This window comes from Diceros bicornis, chromosome 4 (genome assembly GCF_020826845.1).
Source record: "Diceros bicornis minor isolate mBicDic1 chromosome 4, mDicBic1.mat.cur, whole genome shotgun sequence".
In the NCBI taxonomy this organism is placed as follows: domain Eukaryota; kingdom Metazoa; phylum Chordata; class Mammalia; order Perissodactyla; family Rhinocerotidae; genus Diceros; species Diceros bicornis.
Genome location: NC_080743.1, coordinates 55,566,589 through 55,592,768, shown reverse-complemented (window position 1 = coordinate 55,592,768; position 26,180 = coordinate 55,566,589). Strand labels below are relative to the sequence as shown.

The window sequence follows — 26,180 nt, the reverse complement described above, 5'->3', positions numbered from 1 at the left end:
GCTTTTTGGCTTCCTCTTCTATTTAGCTCCGCCCTCCGTCCCGGGGATTCCCCCCTCCCTCACTCTTATCCTTGTTGCCTCCGTCCCGAATTATCTTCTCTTAAGTCGTGAACTCTTTCCACATCAGGACGCCTTTTATAATGTCGACCCTCGTTTGTCCTTCCTCGTCGTGTGTGCTCCTGCCCCAAACCATTCTCATGGCCTCCACCTTTATCCCTTTTCCTGTTTTGCCTCTTTCCTCCGATGTTTCTGTGCAACCCCAGCACTGGGTTCTCATTTCCCTGGGCTAAAGATTGTAGCCCTCTCTTCCTCTGCTGCTTCTGATTCCATTACCTCACTGCCACCCACCCACCCTGCTCCTGGCTTCCAAGAATTGCCTATTCCCCTTTCCTTAAGGGATCTCAGGCCCTCATCACCATTCCCAAAGTACAATTTGCATTCTACTTTGACCTTAATCCTTACGCTTTTTCTCAGGAGTGCTTTATGATCCCTGTAACTTTCTTTAGCTTCCCTTTCCTCAATCCTCCAACCTCTGGAGGTTTGTTCCTATAGAAGAGAGAGGATCTGACAGTGTCCCTTCCCATTAAAGATTTCCAACTTTGACACCTTCCCTTTTTTTTTTAATTTTTATTTATTTATTTTTTCCCCCCAAAGCCCCAGTAGATAGTTGTATGTCATAGCTGCACATCCTTCTAGTTGCTGCATGTGGGACACGGCCTCAGCATGGCTGGAGAAGCGGTGCGTCAGTGCACGCCCGGGATTCGAACCCCGGGCCGCCAGCAGCGGAGCACGCGCACTTAACCGCTAAGCCACGGGGCCGGCCCATACACCTTCTCCTTTGAGTTTCAAGGATTTTGCTGATCCTTGTGAAACTTGGTTCTGTTTTCCTTTATGGTCTTTATGTGTTCTCTGTCACACTGTTTATCTCCACATGTCACGTATTTCAGGATCAGCTAAACCTTGAACTAAGAAGAAAATGTGTTGGGAGGAAGGGGAGCCTCAGCTCTCTCAGGCTTTTCTGGACAGAGGGTGTTTCTGAAGGATGGAGCAAGTTTTGAAGTCCCTATCAGATTACACTTTGTTGACTACTCAGGATCAGCCACTAGGAGGGATGAACAAGCCTGCATGGGAACTGAATGAGGTTGTGAGAAGTTTTGTTTTGGGTTATTTAATTTTAGGCTTGTCTTAAAGGGATCACAGAATAGAGTGTCTTCCCACCCCTGTCCAGATCCAAGAGGAATCAGTTTACTGTCTGTGGCTTACTAAAATAGTTTCGGTTGATTCCATAAGCGCTTAGGCCTGGGGTGGGATTGGGGCTAACTGGGAAAAGGAACATGAGACAATGGAAAGAGCTTGTACATTCAGAATCAGGACACCTAGGTTCAGCATGTGACTTCCTCGCTTGACCTCTAGAGTGACCTTTTTGGGAAAATGGCCCACTCTATAAGCATCAGTGCAGTAATAAGCTAATAACAGGATGTGGGTTGGGGGGGAAATCAGACTTGGTTTATTTGTTTACAAAACATTCTTAGTTCCTCAGACAAAAGGTATTTATTAGTAGTGGTTTAGTTGTCCTGAGAATTTTCCTTCATCTTGGTCTCTCTGTTGGGTCGTTCTAGTCTACGACCATGGGAGTAAGTCAGTTTGAGAGACAAACTCTAGGCCTGCTTCTTTCATCTACCTTGCTTTTTTTCCCACTGCATTAAGTTGCTGAGCACCTGTGCTGTTCCTCTTATACTTGAACCATAACTCCAGATTCTATAGGTTGAAAGTATGTTTGTAGAAAAGCCCTTTGAGGAAGCTGGCTGGAAAAGAGAACTTGGAGTGAGTTGAGACTTAGGAAACTAGTTGCTCCCTTTATGCCATGTCTCTCTCGGCCTGCAATAGCGAAGAGGGCACGTGAAGTTCCATTCATCTTCTGGCTCTAGGCCTGTTTGAAAGTAATCATGCTACCTTGTCCCACTTTTCCCTTATCTCCTTCCTCATTACCCAGAGTGTAGTCTACTCATAATCCCCCTTTTTAGGAGCAACTTCACTCCTTGGAAGCACTCCCAAAGAGAAATCATATTTCCCCTAGTTTCCCTACTTCCTTCTCAGAGCTGAGTCCACACTGCATGAGAACATGTTTGCTGAACACCATCCAAAGCAGCAAATTGAGATTCTTTCATTTGGGGAAGAAGTTTGGGAGAAACCTTTCAGTAATCGGCATGAGACAAGAGAGGGCCTAGTCTACGCGCATTTGGGGCTTTCAGCAGGGAGGAACAGTTGAAAGAGAGGTGAGCATGCAGGTTGCTTTCTTTGCCATCTGTCTGTTTCAGCAGGGGCTCTCAGAGCTGGCTTGGGCTGTCTGGCTGGAATCTGCTTATACCAGCTCCATGGCCCTGCACAGAGAGTTCTCAGCCTGATTCAATATTGACTTAACTATCCTGAGACCACTACCCTCCCTACCTCCTGCTGGTACCTTAAGAATGCCCTCTCCCCTGATGCCAGCCCCCCTTGGGGCCTTGGGTAAGCATTTACCTGGTGTCTGCTAGGGCTTGAGCCTGCTTGACTGCTCGGTCTTACGTTTCTACAAGGAAAAAGTAGTACTCAGACCAGGGAAGAGGGCCGGCCCAGTGGTGCGAGCGGTTAAGTACGGGTGCTCTGCTGCGGCGGCCCGGGGTTCACCGGTTCGGATCCTGGGCGCGCCCTGACGCACCACTTGGCAAGCCATGCTGTGGCGGCGTCCCATATAAAGTGGAGGAAGATGGGCACGGATGTTAGCCCAGGGCCAGTCTTCCTCAGCAAAAAAAGAGGAGGATTGGCAGATGTTAGCACAGGGCTGATCTTCCTCACAAAAAACAAACAAACAAAAAAGATATGGGGAGGAACTTCTCAACAGCAGAACAGGCAGCCTAGAGTGATATGGAGTCTCTTTTGAAGAGCAACTCCTTTTTAAAAATCATTATTAAAGGCATATGCACACGTGGTAACAAATCCAGTGGTACCTAAGAGTTTATGATGAAAATCAACAGTCCTTTTCCATACATCCCTATAGCTACTCCTTTAGAGTTAACCTCTTGGTTATCTCAGTGTTTGTTTCTGAAGGTTATCGCCATAGCTTTAGATAAAATGTTTGTGCCTCTGTTTCTTGATTTATTCATTGTTACGAAAGAGGATTTAGCTTTAGTGGATTTGCACCTCTTGTTTATATTATTATGTCACTTTTATTTCTACTGGAAACCTTGAATAACATATTTGAACCTCCCTTTCTATTTTTTAAAGAGTGATATAACAGTTTTTAAAATTTATTTATTAAGTTTTTGGTGAGGAAGATCGGCCCCGAGCTAACATTTGTGGCAATCTTCCTCTACATTGTGTAGGGGATGCCACCACAGCACAGCTTGATAAGCGGTACGTAGGTCCACGCCCGGGATCCGAACCTGCAAACCCGGGGCTGTGGAAGCAGAGCATGTGAACTTAACCACTATGCCACCGGGCTGGCCCCTACCTTTCTTTTTTATTAACTTTTAACAGTCTTTCTTAACTACCCCCCTTGTAGGATGAAGATAACTGGCTCCGCTACCCTTTTTTCCAACTCACATGATCCCTTTCAAAGGGATCTTTTAAAAGGAGGAAAGTTGAGCTCGCCTGTCTGCTTGGAGGCAGAGCACTAAATCAGATGATCTCTTAAAGGCAATTCTATGAAAATGCAGTAACATATAAAAACATGAGGATTGGTTTGAACCAATCCATGTTTATCTAGTCCATGGAAAAAGATTCGAAGAAGGGTATGGTGATTAACTGGGTGAAGGGATTGATTTGGGGCTCTTTGCTGCTTTGTCCTAGCAGAGACCAATCCAGTAGGTCTTTTATTGGAGGCCAGGAGAGGGTTGTTTGCCTTGAATCTTTTGAGGCGATGAGAAGCGAGAAGCCAGGTTAGGTGATAGCGTCCTCTCCCCTCAGAGTCCTCTGCACACATTTACTTAAATGCTCAGTCACACAGAACACATGCATGTAAACCCTTTCTGTCCTCTACAGCCACTGCTCTGCTCTGCTCTGAATAACCTCCTGATGCTCAGATGAGGATTCCTTCATTGCCCAGACACAAGCTGTGGAGCCCCAATCAGTTGTCAGCATGCCCCCCCACTCCACCCCGTTTCCTAGAAGCCAGCTACTAGGCTGGGGCAGGGGAGGCCTCTTCAGTTCCCTTCCAGTCTCACCAGAAGTTCAGTTTAGGATCCCAGTGTGAAACGTGGAGCCTCAGTTGTCTGAATGTCCCTGAGAGCGATAGGAGTCATTTGATAAAGGTTTGGATTTTCTTCTCTCACTTTTTTCTTATTCTCTGACTTACAAGGAGAAGAGTGGTAAATACAGGACCTGTTCCTTCTTTTTTTCTTTCACTTTCTAGTCCTTTCACTTTCTTTGGAATGGTTACTTATCAAAGCTATATTTTCTTTGCATTTGAAAGTGAATGAATTGATGTTGAGGACCATATCCGGATTTAGGTTTTGGAGAATCCCTTTCCTATTTCTTAGTGTCTAAATTGCCAAAACAACCTAAATTCCCTTCAATACCTCCTTCCTCCCATGTCTTGCTTCACATGCAGGCAGTCCCTGAGGCTCAGAAAGGCCGAGAGGGAGACCAAGCTCTAGTTTCTAGTGGTAGAGCTGCATATACAGGCGAGGAGTCTAGTTTTCCTGCACCTTTTGACATCGTCTGGTTCCCTGGGAAGTAAAGGTTGCCAAATGGGAGATCTGTTCAGCAGGGAAGTACCCTGAATACTGTGATGAGATTCCTAGCTGAGCCCTGGCATGAAAGAAATGATAGTGTCCTTACCTCCCTTCCTGGTGCCAGTAATAATCCCAATTGTGATCAGTTGGGGCAAGCGTCTGCTGCATTTCCTCTTGAGGTCTGAAATGCCATATGGGAGAATGTCTGAACTTCATTTCCCTTAGAAGTTTTGAAAAGTGGACTTTTAGGAGCTTTTGGTGTCTTGGAGTCTCTGGAGTAGAGGAAAAGGGAAAGATGTGCCAAGCACAGAGAGATCGAGAAAAAAAGAATTGGTTGTATAAAACAATTGAGGCTATCATGTTAGTTTCTAAGTAGACCTAAAAGGTAGTGGTCCCAGTTGAATTAGAATGAACTTCTGGTGCAGAGTGCCCTACGAAGGTGTGGCAGGGAATGATTAAAGCTTCCTTCTTATTATTCCTGTGCAACGCATACCTGCAAGTAGAGACAGATCCACACAGGCAGCCATGCTGGTTCTACTGCTCATTGGGCACTGCCTAATTTGGGGAGAGAGCATAGTGAAAGAGTTGCCATTTTTTTTTATTGACACCAAGCTCAAACTGCATCAGGGAAATTAAATTCAGGGATGAACTTTTTGCTTGACAGAGTTGGGAGAAAGATAAACTGAAGTAGCCTTTTTTGGTAATCTCTGAGAACAAAAGAGTTCCCCATCTGTCTTCCTGCAAGACTTTAATGGTGACTGCTGGGAAGCTGGGAGGTAGACTACACAATATTGGGCAGTTCAAAGTAACTGTGACTCTTATTGCAGAGGTGCAAGAAGAGGCACTGGAAGGGTGGGAGTGGAAAACGGGGCTTTCCAGAGTGACTAGAGAATCTGTATCTCAAACCTCCTTCCTCCCACCCAAAGTATATGCACCTACGTTCACTAGAGTCAAAGGTAATGTCACTAATAGTTGGAAATTACCTGCATTCCGGCTCTACAGTAGCCTCTGCCTTCCTCTTGCTCACGCTCTTGAGTGTGCCTTAGACTCACTCGGTTTGCGTTTTTGTGAAGAGGCCTCTGAACCCATTGCTGACTAGAGCCAGACTCTGGAGCTGGGTTGATCTGACATGAGCAACGTGCTTCTCCCAGTCCTTGCTTTGAAATTTCCTCCTGTTCTGCACTGATTCTTCTGATCTGGATTTGGGGAGGCTCTGAAGAATCATTCTAGGAGGGCAGTGGCTTTTGTCGGCAGTGCTCTTTCATTGAATTTCCTTCCGAGAGTTCCTCCAGAGAGGGATTCTTAGTTGTGTGCTTCCTGTGATTCCTGCTCCTCCTTGTTCTTTAGATGTTCTAGACCCATGAATTCCAACCTGATTTCTTGTTGCCTTCTCACAGCCCCTCCGGTCCTTGGAGTGTGTGTATGATAATGAGGAAAGTAGTGTTGGGATAGGAGAGGGCTGTCGTAAATGTTTTGGAAGATTTTCAGATGAATGTAACTGTAATTCACTTCCCTTATAAACAGTATATGCGTGTGTATGCGCACACACACACACACACTGTTTACTAACCTTTTCGGTGATTAGGATCCAACTAGCATTTATTGAGTACTGCTATGTGCCAGGGACTGTGCTAGATCTTTTTACACACACAAAGTTACTTATTCCACACAGCAACAACGAGAAGCAGATATATTTTTCTCATTTTGCAGTTGGAGAAACTGAAACTCAGAAGATGTGTGACCTGCATAAGTTTACACATCTCATAATGGCAGAGCCAGGATTTTGAACCCCAGCCTATTTGACTCCAAGTTCAGGAGTCTTTCCACTATACTTCAGCTGCCACAGCACTGGAGAAAGAGGGAATGATGTCATGAAGTCAGATAAGCAGAGAAATGGCACAACTTCAGCAGGGTTGATGATGGTTGTTTTAGAGCTATTTTCTTCTAAGTGAAACCTGGCATGGTATTTGCTGGCCCTTATTCCTTGGGAGCTTTGAGTCTAAAAGGGAAGGTAAGAAAGTATCTGTAACTAGAAAAATACATCAAGACGTTAATACTGAATAAAGGTGAGATGCTCAGGACCTATGTATGGAGTGTTATATGAGTAAGGAAATACAGTTTAAAGATGAAAAGAAAAAGGTTATTGGCAGGCATTTAAAGGAAGACATGGGAAGAGCCGAAGACAGAAAAGTATGTGAAGAGTTAGGAACAAGGGAATAAGACTAGAATTGCTTCCCAGTCTACCTGAAGAATTTGTAAATATATATAAACATAACACACACAAAGCAACATTTTGTAAATACAAGTTAAGAACAGAGGCTAAGCCGAGTAACTAAGTGCAGAAGGAATGAAGAGTAATGTAGTGATCAGAAGTGGAGGTAGTCAGGGAAAGCTTCCTGGACGGAGATGACTTCATCTGATTTTGAAGGAGTGCAGGGAGACAAAAAGAGAGGAGGTGCCTGGGAAGGTTTCGTGGCAAAGGGAAGACCTGAAGATGGTACCACTAACCAGTGTGTGTATGTGTCTCCCTTTCTGTTCCTTTTTCCCTTCTTCCTCCTGTAGCTTGGAAGCTCCAAGTCTGGCTGTGGCCATGGGAGACACAGTAGTGGAGCCTGCCTCCCTGAAGCCAACTTCTGAGCCCACTCCTGGCCCACCAGGGAATAATGGGGGCTCCTTGCTAAGCGTCATCACGGAGGGGGTTGGGGAACTATCAGTGATTGATCCTGAGGTGGCCCAGAAGGCCTGCCAGGAGGTGCTGGAGAAAGTCAAGCTTTTGCATGGAGGCGTGGCCGTCTCTAGCAGAGACACCCCACTGGAGTTGGTCAATGGGGATGGTGTGGACAGTGAGATCCGTTGCCTGGACGATCCACCTGCCCAGATAAGGGAGGAGGAAGATGAGATGGGGGCCACTGTGGCCTCAGGCACAGCCAAGGGAGCAAGAAGACGGCGGCAGAACAACTCAGCCAAACAGTCTTGGCTGCTGAGGCTGTTTGAATCAAAACTATTTGACATCTCTATGGCCATTTCATACCTGTATAACTCCAAGGAGCCTGGAGTGCAGGCCTATATCGGCAACCGGCTCTTCTGCTTTCGCAATGAGGATGTGGACTTCTATCTGCCCCAGTTGCTTAACATGTACATCCATATGGATGAGGACGTGGGTGATGCCATCAAGCCCTATATAGTCCACCGTTGCCGCCAGAGCATTAACTTTTCCCTCCAGTGTGCCCTGTTGCTCGGGGCCTACTCTTCAGACATGCACATTTCCACTCAACGACACTCCCGTGGGACCAAGCTACGGAAGCTGATCCTCTCAGATGAGCTGAAGCCAGCTCACCGAAAGAGGGAGCTGCCCTCCTTGAGCCCAGCCCCTGACACAGGGCTGTCTCCCTCCAAAAGGACTCACCAGCGCTCTAAGTCAGATGCCACCGCCAGCATAAGTCTCAGCAGCAACCTGAAACGAACAGCCAGCAACCCTAAAGTGGAGAATGAGGATGAGGTAAAATTCCTAGGAGGGACAGAGGCATGTTGGCATGGAGACGGGTTGTCTGACATAGGGTTACTTTGTCCTTTTCTTCCCTTTCCTCTGTTTCATTTCACTGATAAAAGCATGGAAAAGCCCTTAGAATTCATGTATTCCAGCTGCCTCATTTTACAAAGGAAGAACTCAGAGACCCAGAGAGATAAAGTGACTTGCCTCAGGTCATATAGCTAATAGCAAGGCTGTTACTCCTGACTCTATCCAATGTTGTTTTTACTAAACTGCACTGCCATTCCATTAACTACTTATTTACTGAGAACTGTGGCAGACACCCTCCTGACCCTGACTTGAGATCTGGAATATCTACCAGAACCTCTCAGAGCAGCAACCATGGGGGAGGGAAAGGGACTACAGGTGTGAATTGTGTGTGTGCTGGGGCAGGGGAGATGTTCAATACAACCTCAGCTCCATTCTCCTGGCTACTCTTCATAATTCCTCTCCCCTACTCCCTGGAGATCCTGCTTTTTGTTGACATAAGGGTAAAGTTCATTCCCTATCACCCAGGCATTTGCAGAATGCCCTCCTGCCTGCCTTTCCTTGGGGGAAGGGATGTCTTGCTGGTGTCTTTGCCATATCATTTGGGAGAAGTACAAAGAGAAGAGGGAAACAATCTTGGTATAGAGTAAATCTCAGGCATACTTAGTGTCTAATCAAGGACCTGAAGGCTGGAAAGAACAAGTTACAGCAGTAGTTGGGGGTATCTAATTTAGGATATAGAGCAAGGAGGAGATGAGCACATCAGTAGGTTATACGCACCTGCCATTCCACATCTGGACAGATAGCAGGAAAAGTTACCCAGTGGACAACCAAGTGTCAGTGACCTGGTGTCCCAGCCAGACAGTGGTGCCCCAGTCCCCACCTCTGACTCACCACCAGCCTGGCTCCATCCTGGCTGCCAGCCCAGCCTAGGAAAGAAGGGTGAAAAGAATGAGGAATTTGCACTTGTTGGGAAATGCATATCAGCCATGGTGCTGGAATCTGCCACTGTGGGACACATAACCCACCCACGTTTTTGATACAATGGGACTTCTTTCAAGAAGGAGGTCAGAGTGACTAGGGAAGGGAAAAGGTAGGAGGGAGGGAGACTACAGAGCCTGCTCTCTCTCTGGAAATTTGATATTTTATGATAATTTAATGATAGTGAAGCTAAAAGAGCTAACAGTTATTGAGCACTTACGTGCCAAGTGTCACGTCAAGTACTTTACATTTGAAAAGTACATTACATATGAAATCATTCTCACAACCCTAAGAGACAGGTATTATTTTACCATTGAGGAAACAGGCTTAGAGAGGTTAGATGATTTGCCCAAGGTCTCTCAACTAGTGAATGTCAGACCAGGCCTCAAATCATTGAGCTGAGCTATCTTGGTTATTTCTTAGCAGCTGCTTTCCCAGGTCCTCAGCCGTCAGAGTCCATTTAGGGAAGAACGGCTTAGGCTTTGACCATCTAGGCTTCCACATGCATGCACAGGCAGAGCCCAAGCTGTTCTCAGAAGCAGAATGGACCATTTTCATTTCTGGTTGAGCTTGTCAGGGAACCCCAGGATCATGAAGGGAGGTTGTGCAGAGTAAGAAGAATCATCCAGATCTGGTGGACTAAGGTTGTGAAGGGTTTGGGAGCTCCTCTGGGGGTTAAGCCTGTAGCAGTAGGAGTGTGTGCGGCTAAAAGTGAATCCCTTGGTGCCTCTTGTCGGGCTTGGCTTTTCTCTGTACGTATTTTGTAGTTCTCATCTTAGGACCAGAAAAGCTGAGGCCTTGGGGCTTTTCTTACTCTGTGCTAGTCCTCGGTCCCTCTTCCGTGCATCTAACTCCTGCCCAGGATGGGATTATGGATGACACTGAGAGGTAGGTATTCTGTGAGTTCTTAAATCCTCCAGGGTGGCTTGTTCAGTTGCCATTCTTCCCAACTTGGCTCCTTTATCCTGGGTCACTAGATCCAGGTAAGGAAGGAGATAGCACGCCCCAGGTACTCCTAGGTTATCTGATGCTGGCGGAATGAGACATGTGAACCCACTCTGTCTCCTCAGGAAATGTGAGAGCCAGAATGAGAGAGAATAAATATGAATCTCACTAGGGGTCTAAGCCTTGGAGTCTCAGCACAGAGGTCTTTCTCCCAACCCCTTTGGCATTTTGAGGATACGTCTATCAAGGCCTGTGTCCCCCCAAATACTAAGGGACTTGGTTTTTCTTCTTCTTCTCCTCTTTCTCCCCTGTCATGCAACATTCATTCACTCAACAAATAGTTATTGAGCTTGTACATTGTGCCAGAACCTTGTGCTAGAGGCAGTGGAGGATGGAGGATAAAATGCTCTCCTTCCCTCCAGGAACTTATAAGGTATATGGAGACCCCATTATCTATGGAACTGTTGAGTTTGTGACTCTTGATTTTGTATCCTGAAACTTTACTGAATTTATGAGTTCTAACAGTTTTTTGGTGGAGTTTGTGACTCTCTTGAAAAGTTGTTTCCTGCATATAAGGAAGAAGTATACAGCTTACTAAAACAAAGTACATAAATATCTAAGGTCTGAGCAGAGACTCTATAGAAGGAGAGTCTCTGGGTGGGACCTGACACTCTGCTCCCCATCTCCTGCTTTCCCTTTGGGTTCTGGTTTTAATCCTACACTCCTACTGTCGGTAGAGGAGCTCTGGAAGGTGAAGTGAGGCCTCAGAGAAGAGGCCCAGGGGCTGCTTGTATAGCTCTCTTTCTGCCTGGAGTCTCCCTGCAGAGCTTTACTCTGCCCAGATCTCATAGAAGGCTCTATTTTCTTTTAATGAGGAATCCTTTACACTCTCTCCTCCAATCAGAGGTCTCTAGCACTGATTTCTCCCATCTCCACCACCACTCCCCCGACCCTGCCAAAGCCCACCCCTTCAAAGCACTTTTTATCAGCCTAGTCCGGGAACTCTGCTCAGGCAGTTATCCTTCCCATTTGTAACCAAGTGTAAATATTTTGGCATAGAGTCGGGGCACAGGGAGCAGAGAGTGATGTAGGTACCACCCCTATTCCACACCCTGCCCCACATAATGACACTTGCAGTAGATCAGCTTTGTCTTTTCAGCACTGCATCTTTTGTGCAGAGAAATCTGCTGCATATCACCCTAGAAGCCCCAGTGGGCCTTCCAGCCTGATGTGTTGTGATGTCAGCTTCTTGGCCTTGGCTTTTCTCCTTGGAGCTGACTCAGGATGAGTGACTCAAGCCCACAGACTAGCAAAGAGGAGCGGGTTATGATATGCCTCCCCTCCTCCAAGGCTGTTAATGAGTCAGACAGGACCTGTCTCAGGGAGAATCAGCTGGGGTGTTGCTCATGGAGGCAATATCCTGCTTGCTGTTCCTTCCCCAGCTAGCTCTTGGATAGAAATTGAACCGTTAAGTCATAATAGACTCTGGCATCCTCACTGCCTCAATTCTCCCTCCCACCTCTACCCAAAGTAGAAGAGTTTTTCCTCGGGAGAGTGTTTGGCTTGGCTTCTCCCTCAAAGTGCCGCTATCCCCAGATTCTTCAAGGAAAGACCTGACTTTAGGACCTCCAGCTAGAATAGAACTTAAACCATGGAACTGAATTAAGTAGAGACTTGAAATGCTGGTTGCAGAGTAGAAGCTCAGTGACCACTACCCTTCTGTCCTGGGTGCTCCCAGGACTTTGGCTCTTAAGTCCAGGCCCCTCCCCACCTGCAGATCTGTGCACACATATTGTCCTTTCTCCCTACCCTGGGAGACCTTGGTGGACAGAATCCAGGACGGGCCTGTGCATGAGCTGCAGCAGAGCCACTGAAAGAGAGTTTGACCTCCCGCCCTTTTCCTTTGCCCATAGACACCAGTAAGACACGAGAATGGGGTGAAGTTCAGGTAAATCGCTTGGGTTGGGACTAGGACAGCTGCTGCTCAGCTACTCAGCTTTCTCAGATGGATTCAGCTAGGATCTTGCTCCCCAACTTTTGTCAAAAAATTGTAATTAATTGTGATGTGAAATAGCCTGATAGGAAACCTACGGAGTTTTGGTAGATAGGAGAGTTATTCGTCCTTTACTCCTACCAGCATCTAGCCCGGAGGTTTCATGCTTATGGGTCTGGGTGCCCGTTGTCACACAGATTCAAGGCTGGGATTAGGATTCGCAGGTGATAATGAGGCTGACTAGAGAGGAGATAACCTGGCACTGAAAGTTTAGCTCTTCTGCTTCCTCCCTCAAGTTTCCAAGAAGCTGGAGGAACATGGGGTTTCCCCTATGGGAGCCATGCAACTTGTTAAATTCCGTCCCTCTCTGGTGGTCTCCACGGAGAAGGGTTTGGTTGAGAGCATGTGAGTGTGAGCAAAGAGCGTGGAAGCTTGGCAGAACACAGTCACCTCCCTAAGGGACCTAACTTTAGGGTTTTGTCCTAGAAGGAAGACCCATGCAGGCAAGAATAGAAGGGAAGAAAGTGAAAAGCAGAGGCTGCTGTCTCTTCAACCCTTCTGACCTCAAGGTCTGAGCTAGCCTTCCAGCATCTCCTACAAGTGTCAAGAATCTGGGCAAGTGGCTCTTCTGGGTTGACTTTCTTTTATTGAAGCAGAAAGGTAGAGCTACACGAGAGAAGCCGTTATGATCCAAGCTGGAGCTAAATTCTTTGCCTTTGTCTCTCTCCCCTCCCTCCCTGCCCCCTCCTTCTCCCCTTGCCCTCTGGCCCTTTCCCAGGAGCTCTCCTCCAGCACCGAGAGTATTGATAATTCATTCAGTTCCGTAAGTGGGGCCAGGCTGGGACTGGGTGGCAGGCTCCCCCCATGGCCGCATTTCCTCTCCGTCCCCAGGTCTTCTGAATCTCCAGGCCAAGGCTGGAGTTAAAAGGTGCCTTTTCTTCCTGGGAGATCAGCTCCTCCCTCCCAGGCATCCCAGACCTGGAGGAGTCCCCTGACTCTTGTTGCCAGTGCCCTGAGCCCAGGCTGAATCAGGCTCAGTTGATCCTTCTCCCAGAGACACCTGGGATGCTGTGCAACTCAGCCTTCAGCTCCTGGGTCTCTAGAGCAAACAGCTGGGAGAGAGGTAGAATTTACCCCTGGATTGGAGCCAAGAACTGCTTGGCAGAAACCCCCAGGATCCTATATCTCCCACTCAGAACCCTTTCCCTATGGCTTCTGCCATCAGACCATCAAATGCTTATTCAGTGTCTTCTAAATGCTAGGCCCTGTGCTGGGTGAGCCGACTCCAAAAGCAAACAGGATTTGGCCTCAAGGAAAGTTTTACCTCCCCACAGCTGGTTTTCTTTTTTAACTTTAACCACATTTCTTCCAGGTCTGAGTTCTTCCCTTTCCCAGCTCACTGCCCAGATTGTTTCTTAATCCTCGTTCTCCTTTCTCGTTCCCTCCAGACTAACCCCGACCCTCTGGTCCCACAGAGTCTCGGACCTTGTTGCTGGGCAGAGACGTGAGAGGAAATGCTGGACCCTTTGGGAGTTTGGATGATTTTTTAACATTTTATTTTGTATTTGTCTACCCGAAAAGTTTTCTCTGTTCTGTGCTAATCCCCTTTCAGTCGTGATTCCTGTCTCCTTCCATGTGGCAGAGTCTCTCTCTCAAGGCCTGGGGTCACATTTCCCATATGCTCACGTAACTTAGGGGCCCCCAACCCAAATGCTGATTTGAGGTTGGGAAGGAATTCTGCCTTTCTAATCTGAGATGACTATGAATTGGTTGGGGTAGAGGGTCCTTGGGACAGTGACCATTTGCCACCTGAGTGGATGGATTAGGGGATCAGGATGAATGAAGGAGCAAATCTCAAATTTCCTCTTCCTTTCTTTCTCTTTCTTTATTAGGCCCCTGGGATATTTCCAGGGACCACAGAAGCCTACTTGTATTGTATTGCTGTCTTTATTTTCAGACCTGACACCCAAAGCATTCCTGACTGATTCAGACACCCTGTTTCATTATTGTGTGGGGCCCTGAGCCAGCCCCCTGTGGGGTAGGGACTGAGAGATGAGCTGTTCCTTTGAACTCTGGCTCTGTTGTACATGCAGAGGTGGGCCTGGTACTGCACAGCTTTCAAAAGAAGCTTTTTTTGCAGTGTGAGGGAGTGAGGGTAGAAATTTTCAATCGGGAAACTAAGCAAGACACACAGAGAGGGAGAGAAAAGCCTGGTGAGTGAAATACTGTTTCTATAAAAGGAGGAGACACTGTTCTTATCTAGCTGAGGGGAGATGGACTGGGGAGCTAGGTGGCTATCTTGATTGAATGCCCATATGGTAGAAGGATGTAGGCTGAGAAGAGAGCCCTTCTTCATGTCTAGCTGAGTCCATCTTTTTCCCACCCGCACCTTACTCCCCAGACTGACTTTGCCCTTTCTGGGAATGACTAAAGTACCCAGCGAGAGGAGCCAGGCTCACAGCAGGGAACTAATATGGGGAGCCCAGTCCCTGAGAGGTAGAGGAAGAGGACCCAAGAAGGAATCACTGAAAGAGACAGGCCTTCAGGGCCATCCTCAAGGGCTGAAAGGAGCTATTGCTTTTTCCACCCACCTGCCCACACCTGCCTCCCTCCGTCTGCTTTTTCTCTCCCCGTCTGCTTTTTCTCTCCCCATTGATTGTTCCCTCATTAATGCAAGTCTGCTCATCCTCTTCTCATCCCCTGCACGTGCGTTGACCCCTTGTAAGAGATCATTGGATGGACAGGGGGATGTCATGGAAAGGAACAAAAGTCATTTGGATAGAGTGGGTCCTCCTCCTTTGAAAGGGGAGATGTTGACTCAGAGCTCCCCTCCCTAGTCCTGTGGGTCCTGGCAGACCCCTGGGCAGAGACCAAGCTGGAGGATCCAGGTGGGGAGAGGGACATGAGATGGGTGGAGCATTTCTGATGTAAGCAGCTCTTCTCTCTGGGGCCCTGGATAACCTCTGGATGTTGTCCCCCTGCCCATCTTGAAGCCTTGGGACAGTTCCTGAGGAACTCTAGTCTAAGAGAAGAGGGGTGCATCCCGGTGACCTGGATTCACACCCCCCTTACCCTCAGGAAACAGCCTGAGGAGAAGGAATATACTTGCTCTTCTACCTGTTCCCAATTCAAGTTGACAGGAGTGGGGTGGGATCTCCTATTAGAGCCGAAAGGTAGCTCCTTCCTGGAGTTCTCCAGACACTGGCATCCCTGGCCTGCATGGCCGGGAGGGACTGAGTGGGTGGGCCACATTTTTCTGTCATTTCTTCATCATCTTTTACTTCACCCCGACCCCCTGTAGCCCGTGAGACTGGCTCCTGAGCGAGAATTCATCAAGTCCCTGATGGCGATTGGCAAGCGGCTGGCCACGCTCCCCACCAAGGAGCAGAAAACACAGCGGCTGATCTCAGAGCTCTCCCTGCTCAACCATAAGCTCCCTGCCCGAGTCTGGCTGCCCACTGCCGGCTTTGACCACCACGTGGTCCGTGTGCCCCACACCCAGGCTGTTGTCCTCAACTCCAAGGACAAGGTAGGTGGACTCTGACCCAAACCCCACTTTTCATCTGACTGTACTCCCGTGGTTGTCCAGGGTTTGTGTATATGCCCAGGGGTGCCCCGCCGACACCCTAGACTCCTCCATGGTTCGTGTGCATGTGTCAGCCTTGACTTGACCTCAGTGCTGTCGTGATTCTGAGCGCCCTCTTGTCCACCTTCTTGGGCTTTGTTTTTCTGGACGAAAGAGGCCTAATCGTTTCAGCTTGCCTCTCTCCATGTCTCAGGAGAGACTCACTCTCCACCTGTCCTTACAGTCCTTTCATAGCTCTTCTCCAGCCCTTCTATAACTCTTAGGTATAGAAGGTACAGCAACAATGAGAGTAGAGAAATCTTTTGTTTCTAAGACCTTTTCTGATCAGAGTGGGCAGGGAGAAGGAGAGAAGAATGCCTGATTCAACTGGAGAGAATTAGCTGAATTTGTCTGCTGGTTGGAATGAGTACTCCTGGTTCAGATTTTTCTTTCAGAAGAAGTACTAGGGGCCGGCCCCGTGGCGTAGCGGTTAGGTGCACGTGCTTCGCTGCTGGCGGCCCGGGTTCAGATCCCGGGCGCGCACCGACACACTGCTTGTCAGGCCGTGCTGTGGCGGCATCCCACATAAAGTGGAAGAAGATTATCACAGATGTTAGCTCAAGACCAGTCTTCCTCAGCAAAAAAGAGGAGGATTGGCATGGATGTTAGCTCAGGGCTGATCTTCCTCACAAAAAAAAGTAGTAGTACTGACAATTAGAACCCTGCTTGGAACAGTGCCCAGCTATTTCCCAGTCTTTTTGTCTGTCTTTAGGATAAGCCCCCAGAGGCTTCCAGGCCTCTCTGATGGGTTGTAATTGATAGTTTGGAATGGTTTTGTCCAAGTGCATCATCTATACGTTTTGAAGCTCAGTGAACCATTTTGACAACTCGTACACTGTCTCACCCAAGTTCTTTATATAGGTGTTCATAAGTTCTTGCCCTAAATATGGTGTTCATAGTGTCAGGGGACTGATAGATGAGGGTTGGAGCTAGGAGTGGGCAGCAGGAAGAACTATGTTAACAGAGTTGAGATTTGGGGAACAGTGGTGGACATAAGTTACAAATACTGTTCTCACTTTCCCCCCAGGCTCCTTATCTGATCTATGTGGAAGTCCTTGAATGTGAAAACTTCGACACCACCAGTGTCCCCGCCCGGATCCCTGAGAACCGAATTCGGAGCACACGGTCTGTAGAGAACCTGCCTGAATGCGGTATCACTCACGAGCAGCGGGCAGGCAGCTTCAGCACTGTGCCCAACTATGACAATGATGATGAGGCCTGGTCAGTGGATGACATAGGCGAGCTGCAGGTGGAGGTGAGGGAGCTCCAAGGAGGTAATACTGGGGCACAGCACCTATTCTCCATGAGCTTTCAGTATGTTTGAGACAAGACAATACACCCTGAGGCAGGCTGAGGCAAGTGCCCAAATGAGTGGGGTAGATAGTAATGGGTATGAGAGGGAAAAGCTCTGAACAGCTCTAGTCTGGAATAGATTTAGGTAGAGCTTGTTTTCCTGCAGGAGGAATTTAGGTTAAATATAAGGAGGAATTTCTAAGCTCAGGGGAGTGAAAGAAATTTAGTCAAAATATTTATTGAACACCTGCTATATAAAGTTGTCTTAGGAAAGCAGAGGATGGTAAGTCATACATTCATTCATTCAGGAAATAGTTATTGAAGGCCTGCTTTGTGCCAGACCTGAGTGCTGTGTGCTAGTGAACAAGGCTTGGCCCCTGCCTGCAAAGAGTTTATGACCTAATATGAGAGAGAAAAAGACCAGTCAGCAGGTGGTTGTAGTATGGTGTGATCCAGGTTGTGCCGGAGAGGATGGGGCGTTATGGGAGCACCTAAGGGTGGGGGTAGCAATTACTCCAGACTTGGCGTTGGATACACCCCAAAAGATTTCTTGGAGGCAGTAATATCTTAGCTGAGGCCTGAAGATGGGTTGGAAATAGCTGGATAGAGTATTCCAGGTGGAGGGAATAGCATGTGCAAAGACTGGAAGACGAGAGAGCTTGGCGCATTTTAGGAACTGAAAGAAATTCTGTATGGCTGTGATGTTTGGGTGTGTGGTCAGAAGTGGTGAAGAATGAGGCTGGAGAGGCCAGCACGGGCCAGATTGTAGGAAGGATCCTGTAAGCTGTGGAAAGAAACTTGAACTTTATTCTGGAGTTATAGGGAGCCAGACCAGGATTTTATGTAGGGCTGTGACACAGCCAGATTTCACTTTATGAAAAGACGGAATCTCTGTCCTTGAGCTTACAGTCCAACTGGAGAGATTGGACACAGACATTTAAGAAAACATCTATTTATAAGATATACAACAAGGCAATGTGCAATAAATGACGAATGGAGTTGAGAAGAAATGCTCTGTTACAAAGGAGGGAGAAAAGAAGGGACTTGATATGGGCCTTAGAGTCTGGTAGAATATTTTATAGTGAGAGAGAGAGGGAGGGATAAGATTGAATGGCTTAGATGGAAGAAATGGTCAGAGGAACCTAGTCTGGAGAGGGTCTGGTCCTGGACCCTAAGGGAGACCGTATCCCTAGCCTTGGGGAGCTCTCAGCATAAGGCCACAAGTTCAGACTTCTGTGATGGTCATGGCAGTGGTTTGCAAACTTGAGTGCATTGGGAGTCTTCTGGAGAACTTGTTGAAAATTCAGACTTCCAGATCCCATTCCTAGTAATTGTAAGTCAGATCGATGGTGGGGTATGGGAATCTGCGTTTTAGCAGCATTCCAGGTAATTCTGATGCAGGTAGTTCAGACTTGGAGAAACACTGCTATAGGGTCTATGTGAGTGCCTAGGCAGTTCGGAAGCCAAGTGGTCAGGATGGAGTGTAACCAGGAGAGGCTTTTTGGAACAGAGTTCAGAAGGGAAGGATGTTCATGACGTGGAGATGGCAAGCATGCAGAGTGATCTGAGAAGGTAAAAGAAGCGAGACCTGTGCTTAGCACTTCTGACCTGCAATCCCCTGCGCTCCCCAGCTCCCTGAAGTGCACACCAACAGCTGTGACAACATCTCTCAGTTCTCCGTGGACAGCATCACCAGCCAGGAGAGCAAGGAGCCTGTGTTCATTGCAGCAGGGGACATTCGGTATGGCCAGACCACGTTATCTGATTGTCCCCTTCCTCTCTGTCGGCCTGTGTCTTTCCCTTTTCTCTCTCCTTGTCTTGAGGCCACCAAACTTGAGGCAGTGAAAGTGCAGGTTGAGAAATTGCTGAGCTACTACAGAAGGAAATTAAATTTTAAAAGGATTCCAAAGGGATGAAAGCACCAGAGGAAGGAATTAGAGCAGTTTCTCAGAGTGGGTCTGAGGACCACATGTGTCAGAATCAAGGGAGAGGGAGGTGGTCTTGTTGAAAATGCAGATGTGGAGCCACACCTGTTCTGAAGCAGAATCTTGGTAGAGGAATGGGGAAGGCCTGGTCATCTGCATTTTAACATGATTACAAACCACCAGGTTAGCAAAAAGGTTTCAGTAATGTGTTTCTGGCCATGAGTCTCTCTCAGCCCAGGTTTCTATCTCTGTGTGCCCAGAACCAATGTAACAGTGCAGGAAATGCCGGCATAGACAGGGACATGAGGCTCTGGGCTAACTCCTCCAAGCAAATGATATAGTTTCTTCCTGCTAGACGGCGCCTTTCGGAGCAGCTGGCTCACACCCCCACAGCCTTCAAACGAGACCCAGAAGACCCTTCTGCAGTTGCTCTCAAAGAGCCCTGGCAGGAGAAAGTGCGGTGAGTTGGGTGGGGGTGGTCTGTATACGTCTTGCAAAGCTCGGAGGCAACTGTAGGTACTCACTCCACCATCCATATTGTCCATCAGCCCCCAAAATCCATCAGGCTCCCAAGTCATCTCAGTCTTTGCCTTGTGGGGCATTTGATTTGGATTTTTAGTAGGAGCTATATTTCTGTTTTCACCCTGGTATCACGCTTTGACACCTTTTACTGCTTTCTTCACAGGCGGATCAGAGAGGGCTCCCCATATGGCCATCTCCCCAATTGGCGGCTCCTGTCAGTCATTGTCAAGTGTGGGGATGACCTTCGGCAGGAGCTCCTGGCCTTCCAGGTGCTGAAGCAACTGCAGGTAAGAGAAGGGAGGGAGAAAGACAGGGAACTCAGCCCAGCTCCAGCCCACCTGAGGTGACCACACAGGTTGTTTTGCAGGGAGCTCTGTTGGGGACCAACTTCCTGCCCAGGTCTAAATTGGACATAGGTTCAACTAAAGCTGGTGCTCCTTTCGAGGAAGTACAGCCACAGGAACAGCTCCACATTGACCTCTTGTGGCTCTTTTGCGAACTGCACCTGCTCTGATTACTGAACTTCGGGATGCTGGGTTTGTCCTTTAGATCAAAACTCCCAACAGATCTGTGGCAAGTGGTTGCAGTGTGCTGAGATGTCTATCCCCTGAGCCCCTGACTTGGTCGCCTACAAGCAGCTTCACTTGTTTAATCCAGTTTTTTATATAAATATTTTCATTTTCTAGAGAAGTTTTCTCTGAACCTAAATCCTTTTCAGTCTTTTTCCCTATTCTTTGAACTTGGATTAATAGGTCCCACTCTCCCTGCTTGTGAGGTGACAGTGGTTTCCTGTTCTCCTTGCCTTTTTTGGACTTCTATCTGTAAGATGCCTTTTGCCACATAGCTCTGTACATGGTTTTCTGTCTTGTCAGGCCCTGGAATTCCTTTTAAAACTACCTAGTCCTCAATGGGATCAGTGGGTTTTACTCATTTGGTGGCCTAGAATCCAAGTCCACCAAGGAGGGGAACTGTCCAAAGTTGAGGACAGAAGGATTTTAGCCCCCTCCCCAAGTTTGGAGAAGGATAATAGTCCCAATGCCTCTGTGTCTCCTCACAGTCCATTTGGGAACAGGAGCGAGTGCCCCTGTGGATCAAGCCATACAAGATTCTTGTGATTTCGGCCGACAGTGGCATGATTGAGCCAGTGGTCAATGCTGTGTCCATCCACCAGGTGAAGAAACAGTCACAGCTCTCCTTGCTCGACTACTTCCTGCAGGAGCATGGCAGTTACACCACCGAGGCATTCCTCAGTGCCCAGCGCAATTTTGTGCAAAGTTGCGCTGGCTACTGCTTGGTCTGCTACCTGCTGCAAGTCAAGGACAGGTAGGTAGATTCCTGCCCTTCATCCTGACCTTTCCTCCAGGCTTCCCTCTGTCCCTTCAGGTGTAGTTTTCACTTAATCACCACCTTCCATTGCCAAGAGGTAAAGATGAACAGACAACATATTTTAGGCAGAGACAGACGTGTTCACATGCCATTAAGCCAAAGAGGCAGACGGACTAGGTAAAGGGGCAAAGTAAAGGATTTATGAGAGGAGCAAGGGTTTGAGGGAGCAGGGTCTTGAAGGACAAAGGAGAATGAGGACAGAGAAAGTTGTGGTGAAAGGATGCTCCAGGCAGAGGAAACAACTTGATGTGATTCCAACTTGGGCTGCACTGCATGGCAGGAGAATAGTAGGCAGTGACATAAGACAGGTAAGTTGAGACCAGGTTAGAAGGCTCTTCATTCTGAGGCAGAGGAATGACATGATCCAGTCTGTGTTTAGTGAATGCACCCTGTGGCACTGTGGGTGACACTGGATGTCATTGGGCCTTTAGCAACAAAGCAAGAGGTAATGAGGCCTGGCCTGAGGGTAGTGGTAGTGACTAGAGCAGAAAGGAGAAGATGGATAGGAGAGACATGGTGGAGATAAAGTTGAAACTCCCAGTCTTGAATTCTCCTTCTTATTCCAACATATGATTTCCAGAACTTTTAAGTATCTCTTGTTTTGCCCAGAGCTGTGATTTCTTTTAATAACAAGTGAGGCCCAACTTCACATATAGGCGAACAACATATCGTACAAAGATAATTACGCCACCGAGGCCCTGCTTTCCAAGACTGTCTCCGGACAGCCACTCAGGGTCAATAACCTGAATGCTCCAGTGAGTTGTGCCTCTCACTGGGCATAGGGCAGCTGTCCTGGGAAGGAAGAAATGCAGTGGCCTCTGCTTCCAGGTCTCCCAGTAACAGGGCGACGCATTAAGATCTAGCTAACAGAACAGCTTATCAGAGATGTAGCATCTATTAAGTCCCTGCCATGGCCTGACAGTCTTATATTGAAAACCCTATCAGACAAGTGTTTCCTCATGAGGAAAATAAGGGTCAGGGAGCTTTCAGAACCTATGCTCATTCCACCCTGCCAGCCCTGCAAATCAACCCAGTGGAGGCCCTACATTTGAAGGCTGAAGGGAAGTGTAATTATTTATAAGGAATTTGGTTACAAGCTTTAGACAGTCTCTGAATAGTCAGGATTTTGAACCCAGCGCCCAGAGAGCCTAGAGCTGAGCCCCAGGGTTGAGTGAATGGGTGGCAGGAAAGCAAATGCTAGTCAGGCCTCTGGGCTTTTCTTTAGGAACCTAATATGTTTGGAAGATTAGAGTCCGTCCTTTAAAAGAGGTGGAGGGGAGGAGGCAGGCAGCTGAGAAACTTTTCATAATAAGTCAAAAAAATATATATGTGGTCAAACCATGAATGGAATCAGCCACTAGAAAGAAGTGGCAACAGTGCCTGGGGCTCCAAACCGGAAGCAGGTTGAAGATCTCTTGGACTGCTTCAGAGTGAGTCCTGCACAGCTTTGCAGCTGGAGCTAACTCGAGCAGTTAGGAAAAGAAAGGGGCTAGTGCCCCTCACTAGCCTTGGGACCTGGGGCAAGTAAGTCACTTCTCCTCTTAGGGCCTCTGTTTCCTCACCTGTAAAACGAGAGGTTTTGCCCAGAGCAATTTGCGCAATTTTGTGCAAAGGTGCGCTGGCTACTGCTTGGTCCGCTACCTGCTGCAAGTCAGGGACAGGTAGGTAGATTCCTGCCCTTCTAGGACATCTCCTGAAACCTTTCTGGCTCTCAAGGTTGGGCCTGTGTTGCTCAATTTGTAATGCTTTCCTGGAGTAGGAAGGACTCAGATGGGACTCAGTTCTCACTCTGTGCCCCCTCTATTGGCCAGTCAGACCAACCCCAGAGAAGGTGGCCCTCAGAGTGTGAGCTCTTAGCCTCACAAAGCCTCTGTGGACACTGAGGAGGTGGGTTATGCTGAATGAGCCAGGCCTCACATGCTTAGCATGTTAATTGTAGCTGCTTCTACTGGGCTTTGATGTGGGAATCACAAAGACCTGGGATTTCTCTTGCTTTAAATCTTCTTCCTGGGGCCGGCCCCGTGGCTTAGCGGTTGAGTGCGCACCGATGCACCGCTTCTCCGGCCATGCTGGGTCAGCGTCCCACATGCAGCAACTAGAAGGATGTGCAGCTATGACATGCAACTATCTACTGGGGCTTTGGGTGAGAAAAAAATAAATAAATAAAATCTTTAAATCTTCTTCCTGCAGCCAGCCTGTAGTAATTCCCTCCTGAGATAGTTAAACCTTAAAAAACTTCCCTCAAAGCCCCCACGCTATTTTACATTTAAACTCTGCTCAGCCTGCTTGCCTTGGAACACTGCTCCCTTCTGGTCAGGCTTCTGGTCTGCAGTAGGCTGATAGGAATTACAAATAAAACAGGTAAACATGTTCTAACTGAGGGCCTCCTGCTGAGCCAGGTGCTTGGCCTCTGTGACAGCTGGCTGAGCCGCAGAGGCTTGCTTTCTTTACTTCTGGGTTCTCTACTAGATTGGGATCAGTTTGGGTGGTAGAAGTTATGATTTTTGGAAAATTTGGAGAAAAACTATTTTATTAAGTTGTTAATAATAGCGATTTCAGACCACACAGCCTTTGTTAGCAGTTTACTTTAGCAGTAGGAAATGTGGCAGGGGACTGCCCTGCCTGGTGTCATGTGGCCAGTGTGTTGCAGCTTGAGGCTCCCACCTCAGTCAGACTTACTACTGCCTCTTCCTCTCCTTTGCCCCCTCCTCAGGCACAACGGGAACATCCTTTTGGACGCAGAAGGCCACATCATCCACATCGACTTTGGCTTCATCCTGTCCAGCTCACCCCGAAACCTGGGCTTTGAGACGTCAGCCTTTAAGCTGACCACCGAGTTTGTGGACGTGAGTCAGGAAGGAGAGGTGCCTCATTGCATTCTCTCTCTGTCATGGGAGGGGAGCTGATGGGCTCCCCCGGAATTAGGGATAAACAGAACAGAAGTGGCAGTAAGTCAGGGTGAGGCTAGATGTCCTGGGAGGTTTCCTGCCTGATGAGAGAGTGGGAAAGTAATGGAGTTTGGCATGTTTGCCCCCATGGAGGAAGGAGTTTTGGCTGGCTTGTGGGACACTAAGCCCCCTTGTACACATAGCTATCTTCTCCCCTCCCAGGTGATGGGCGGCCTAGATGGTGACATGTTCAACTACTACAAGATGTTGATGCTGCAGGGGCTGATCGCTGCTCGGAAACACATGGATAAGGTGGTGCAGATCGTGGAGATCATGCAGCAAGGTGGGGCTGGGGAGAGGCCAGGTGTTTGGGGATAGGGCGGTGCCCATAGTGCCTCAGGATTCCCACTTATGTTGGGGCCCTGGAGCATGGAACTTCCAAAAAGATTCCACCTCAAGACGGGGGGTGGGGATTCCCGGAGGGTTTCCAGCTGATCCAGTACCCCATTTCTCCTTCAGGACATTCCTCCTGACACCTGACAGAGCTAGGTCCAAGGGGTGGGGGGTGGGGGAGGCAGAGGCAGCAGAAACTACCCCCTAGGTGCACTCAGGGAGAGAACAGTCCCCTCTCCAGCCACCTGGTCCCTTCGCATCTCCCCATCCCTTGTCCAGCCCTGAGTTTCTGTCTCCTCCTTCCATGGCTCGGCTCTTTACCAACCTCAGGTGTTTCCAGTCACTACTTTCCTCCCCATTGGGCTGACTTCTGATTGCACTGTCCTCAGGCCCCTTCCCTGTCTCAGTACTCACCCCTCCTGCTCTAAGTATTTCCTCTGTCTCTCATCTTATCTGCTCTCACTGTGCTGTTTCCTCACTGCCTTGCCATCTACAGTCTTTGCTCCGGGATCCCTCCTCTCCCAGCTCCTCTGGGCCCTTTGTCCCCCTCCCCCTCCTCAAGGCTGCAGTACACACCCAGTCTGAGCTGCCAGTCTCCTCCTCCTCCTCCCCATCCCTGCCCCCACCCCGCAGGTTGTCGCTGTTGCTCAGGAGCATTCCCGTCTGGCCCCGTGATGACGGTGGCCCAGGTCATCTGTGAGTGTCAGACGTAGCATAGGCAGAGGCCTGCGACCAGATAAGTGCCCAGCTCAGGGCCCATTTCCTACAACCTCTTCCCAACCTTCCCTCTGGGTCCTAAGGCTCTGCTCCCTCAGCCCTTACCAGGAGAGATGTGGTGTTGGCCCTCTTCCCTTCTCTGCCCTCATGCCCTCACCTAAAGGGACTTAGGAGTGCGGGATGAAGATGGGCTCAAGACAGGGCCTCCCACCAATTCTCCCTTCTCTGCCCAAGCAGAATTGTGTCCACACTGTCAGGGATCTCTCTGAGGTGGGAGGGGAAGGGGCACTTCAGACACCCCGGGCTCTGTATTTGCTGTGGCTGTCACCACTGCCCCTCCCTCCTTTCCATTTGTGACCTTCTACCCTCACTGCTTCCCTCAGGTTCTCAGCTTCCTTGCTTCCACGGCTCCAGCACCATCCGCAACCTCAAAGAGAGGTTCCACATGAGCATGACTGAGGAGCAGCTCCAGCTGCTGGTGGAGCAGATGGTAGACGGCAGCATGCGGTCTATCACCACCAAACTCTATGACGGCTTCCAGTACCTCACCAACGGCATCATGTGACACCCTCCTTCTCAGACCCCAGAGTGGTGGGGGATTCAGGAGACCTTCTCTCAGAGGGCCCTTGTCAGGGAAAACCCAAACCAAGCTACCCCACCCATCCACCCATCCACTTGGGAAGTGGAAGGCAAGAAATACAAAGGATCATGTGGTAACTGTAGAGCTTGCCAGCGGGGTGGGAGAGCCAGCCATGGGGTTCAGACTTGCTGGGGCTTCCCTTCCCGTCCCCTCCCCCAACCAGCTGTGTCAGTATTACCACCTGACGGACTCCAGGACTCACTGCCCTCCAGAGAACAGGTGATAAATGTGAGGGACACTGGGGCCTTTTTTCTCACCAGGGTCCAAGAGGTTCTTTCCACAGGCCATCCTCTTAATCTGTTCTGGGTCCCAGGAAAGGGGGAAGAGTAGGTTCTTGGTACTTAGGACTTGATCCTGTGGTTGGCCTTTGGCCATGCTGCTGCCCAACTCTGTCCCTTCCCAGGGACTGACCCCTAGCCTGAGTTCCCCTTGGTAGGTGGGCTCTGGTATAGGGTCCTGCACTTGCTGAGGTTCCCCATCACAGAGGCAGGAAGGGAATTATCACAACTCCTCCAGTGTGTGTGAGGGTACTGGCCTAGCCGCGGGGAATTCCTTGCCCTGATCCCTTCCCCACACCCAGGGAAATAGCTCTCAACTTTTTATTCTTAATTTTTGTTTGAAATAAAGTCCTTAGTTAGCCATC

The 26,180-nt window shown here is 48.7% G+C and overlaps 1 protein-coding gene across 8 annotated transcripts in view; it reads left to right on the top strand.

The window, feature by feature from the left end:
• PI4KB (phosphatidylinositol 4-kinase beta) overlaps positions 1 to 26,180 on the top strand; it is a 26,708-nt gene extending 528 nt beyond the window's left edge. For 2 of the 8 annotated variants that reach the window (XM_058539141.1, XM_058539142.1), the window contains exons 2-13: positions 7,275 to 8,211; positions 12,927 to 12,971; positions 15,450 to 15,677; positions 16,801 to 17,028; positions 18,698 to 18,807; positions 19,347 to 19,451; positions 19,677 to 19,800; positions 20,571 to 20,836; positions 23,613 to 23,745; positions 24,010 to 24,130; positions 24,814 to 24,876; positions 25,281 to 26,180. In XM_058539141.1, the coding sequence (XP_058395124.1) occupies positions 7,303 to 8,211; positions 12,927 to 12,971; positions 15,450 to 15,677; positions 16,801 to 17,028; positions 18,698 to 18,807; positions 19,347 to 19,451; positions 19,677 to 19,800; positions 20,571 to 20,836; positions 23,613 to 23,745; positions 24,010 to 24,130; positions 24,814 to 24,876; positions 25,281 to 25,462 (2,514 nt within the window). In that variant the 5' untranslated portion in view covers positions 7,275 to 7,302 and the 3' untranslated portion in view covers positions 25,463 to 26,180. Of the gene's footprint in view, positions 1 to 947; positions 1,142 to 7,274; positions 8,212 to 12,926; positions 12,972 to 15,449; positions 15,678 to 16,800; positions 17,029 to 18,697; positions 18,808 to 19,346; positions 19,452 to 19,676; positions 19,801 to 20,570; positions 20,837 to 23,612; positions 23,746 to 24,009; positions 24,131 to 24,813; positions 24,877 to 25,280 lie in introns of those variants that run through there. The other 6 variants (XM_058539146.1, XM_058539140.1, XM_058539147.1 and 3 more) reach the window with 6 other exon arrangements.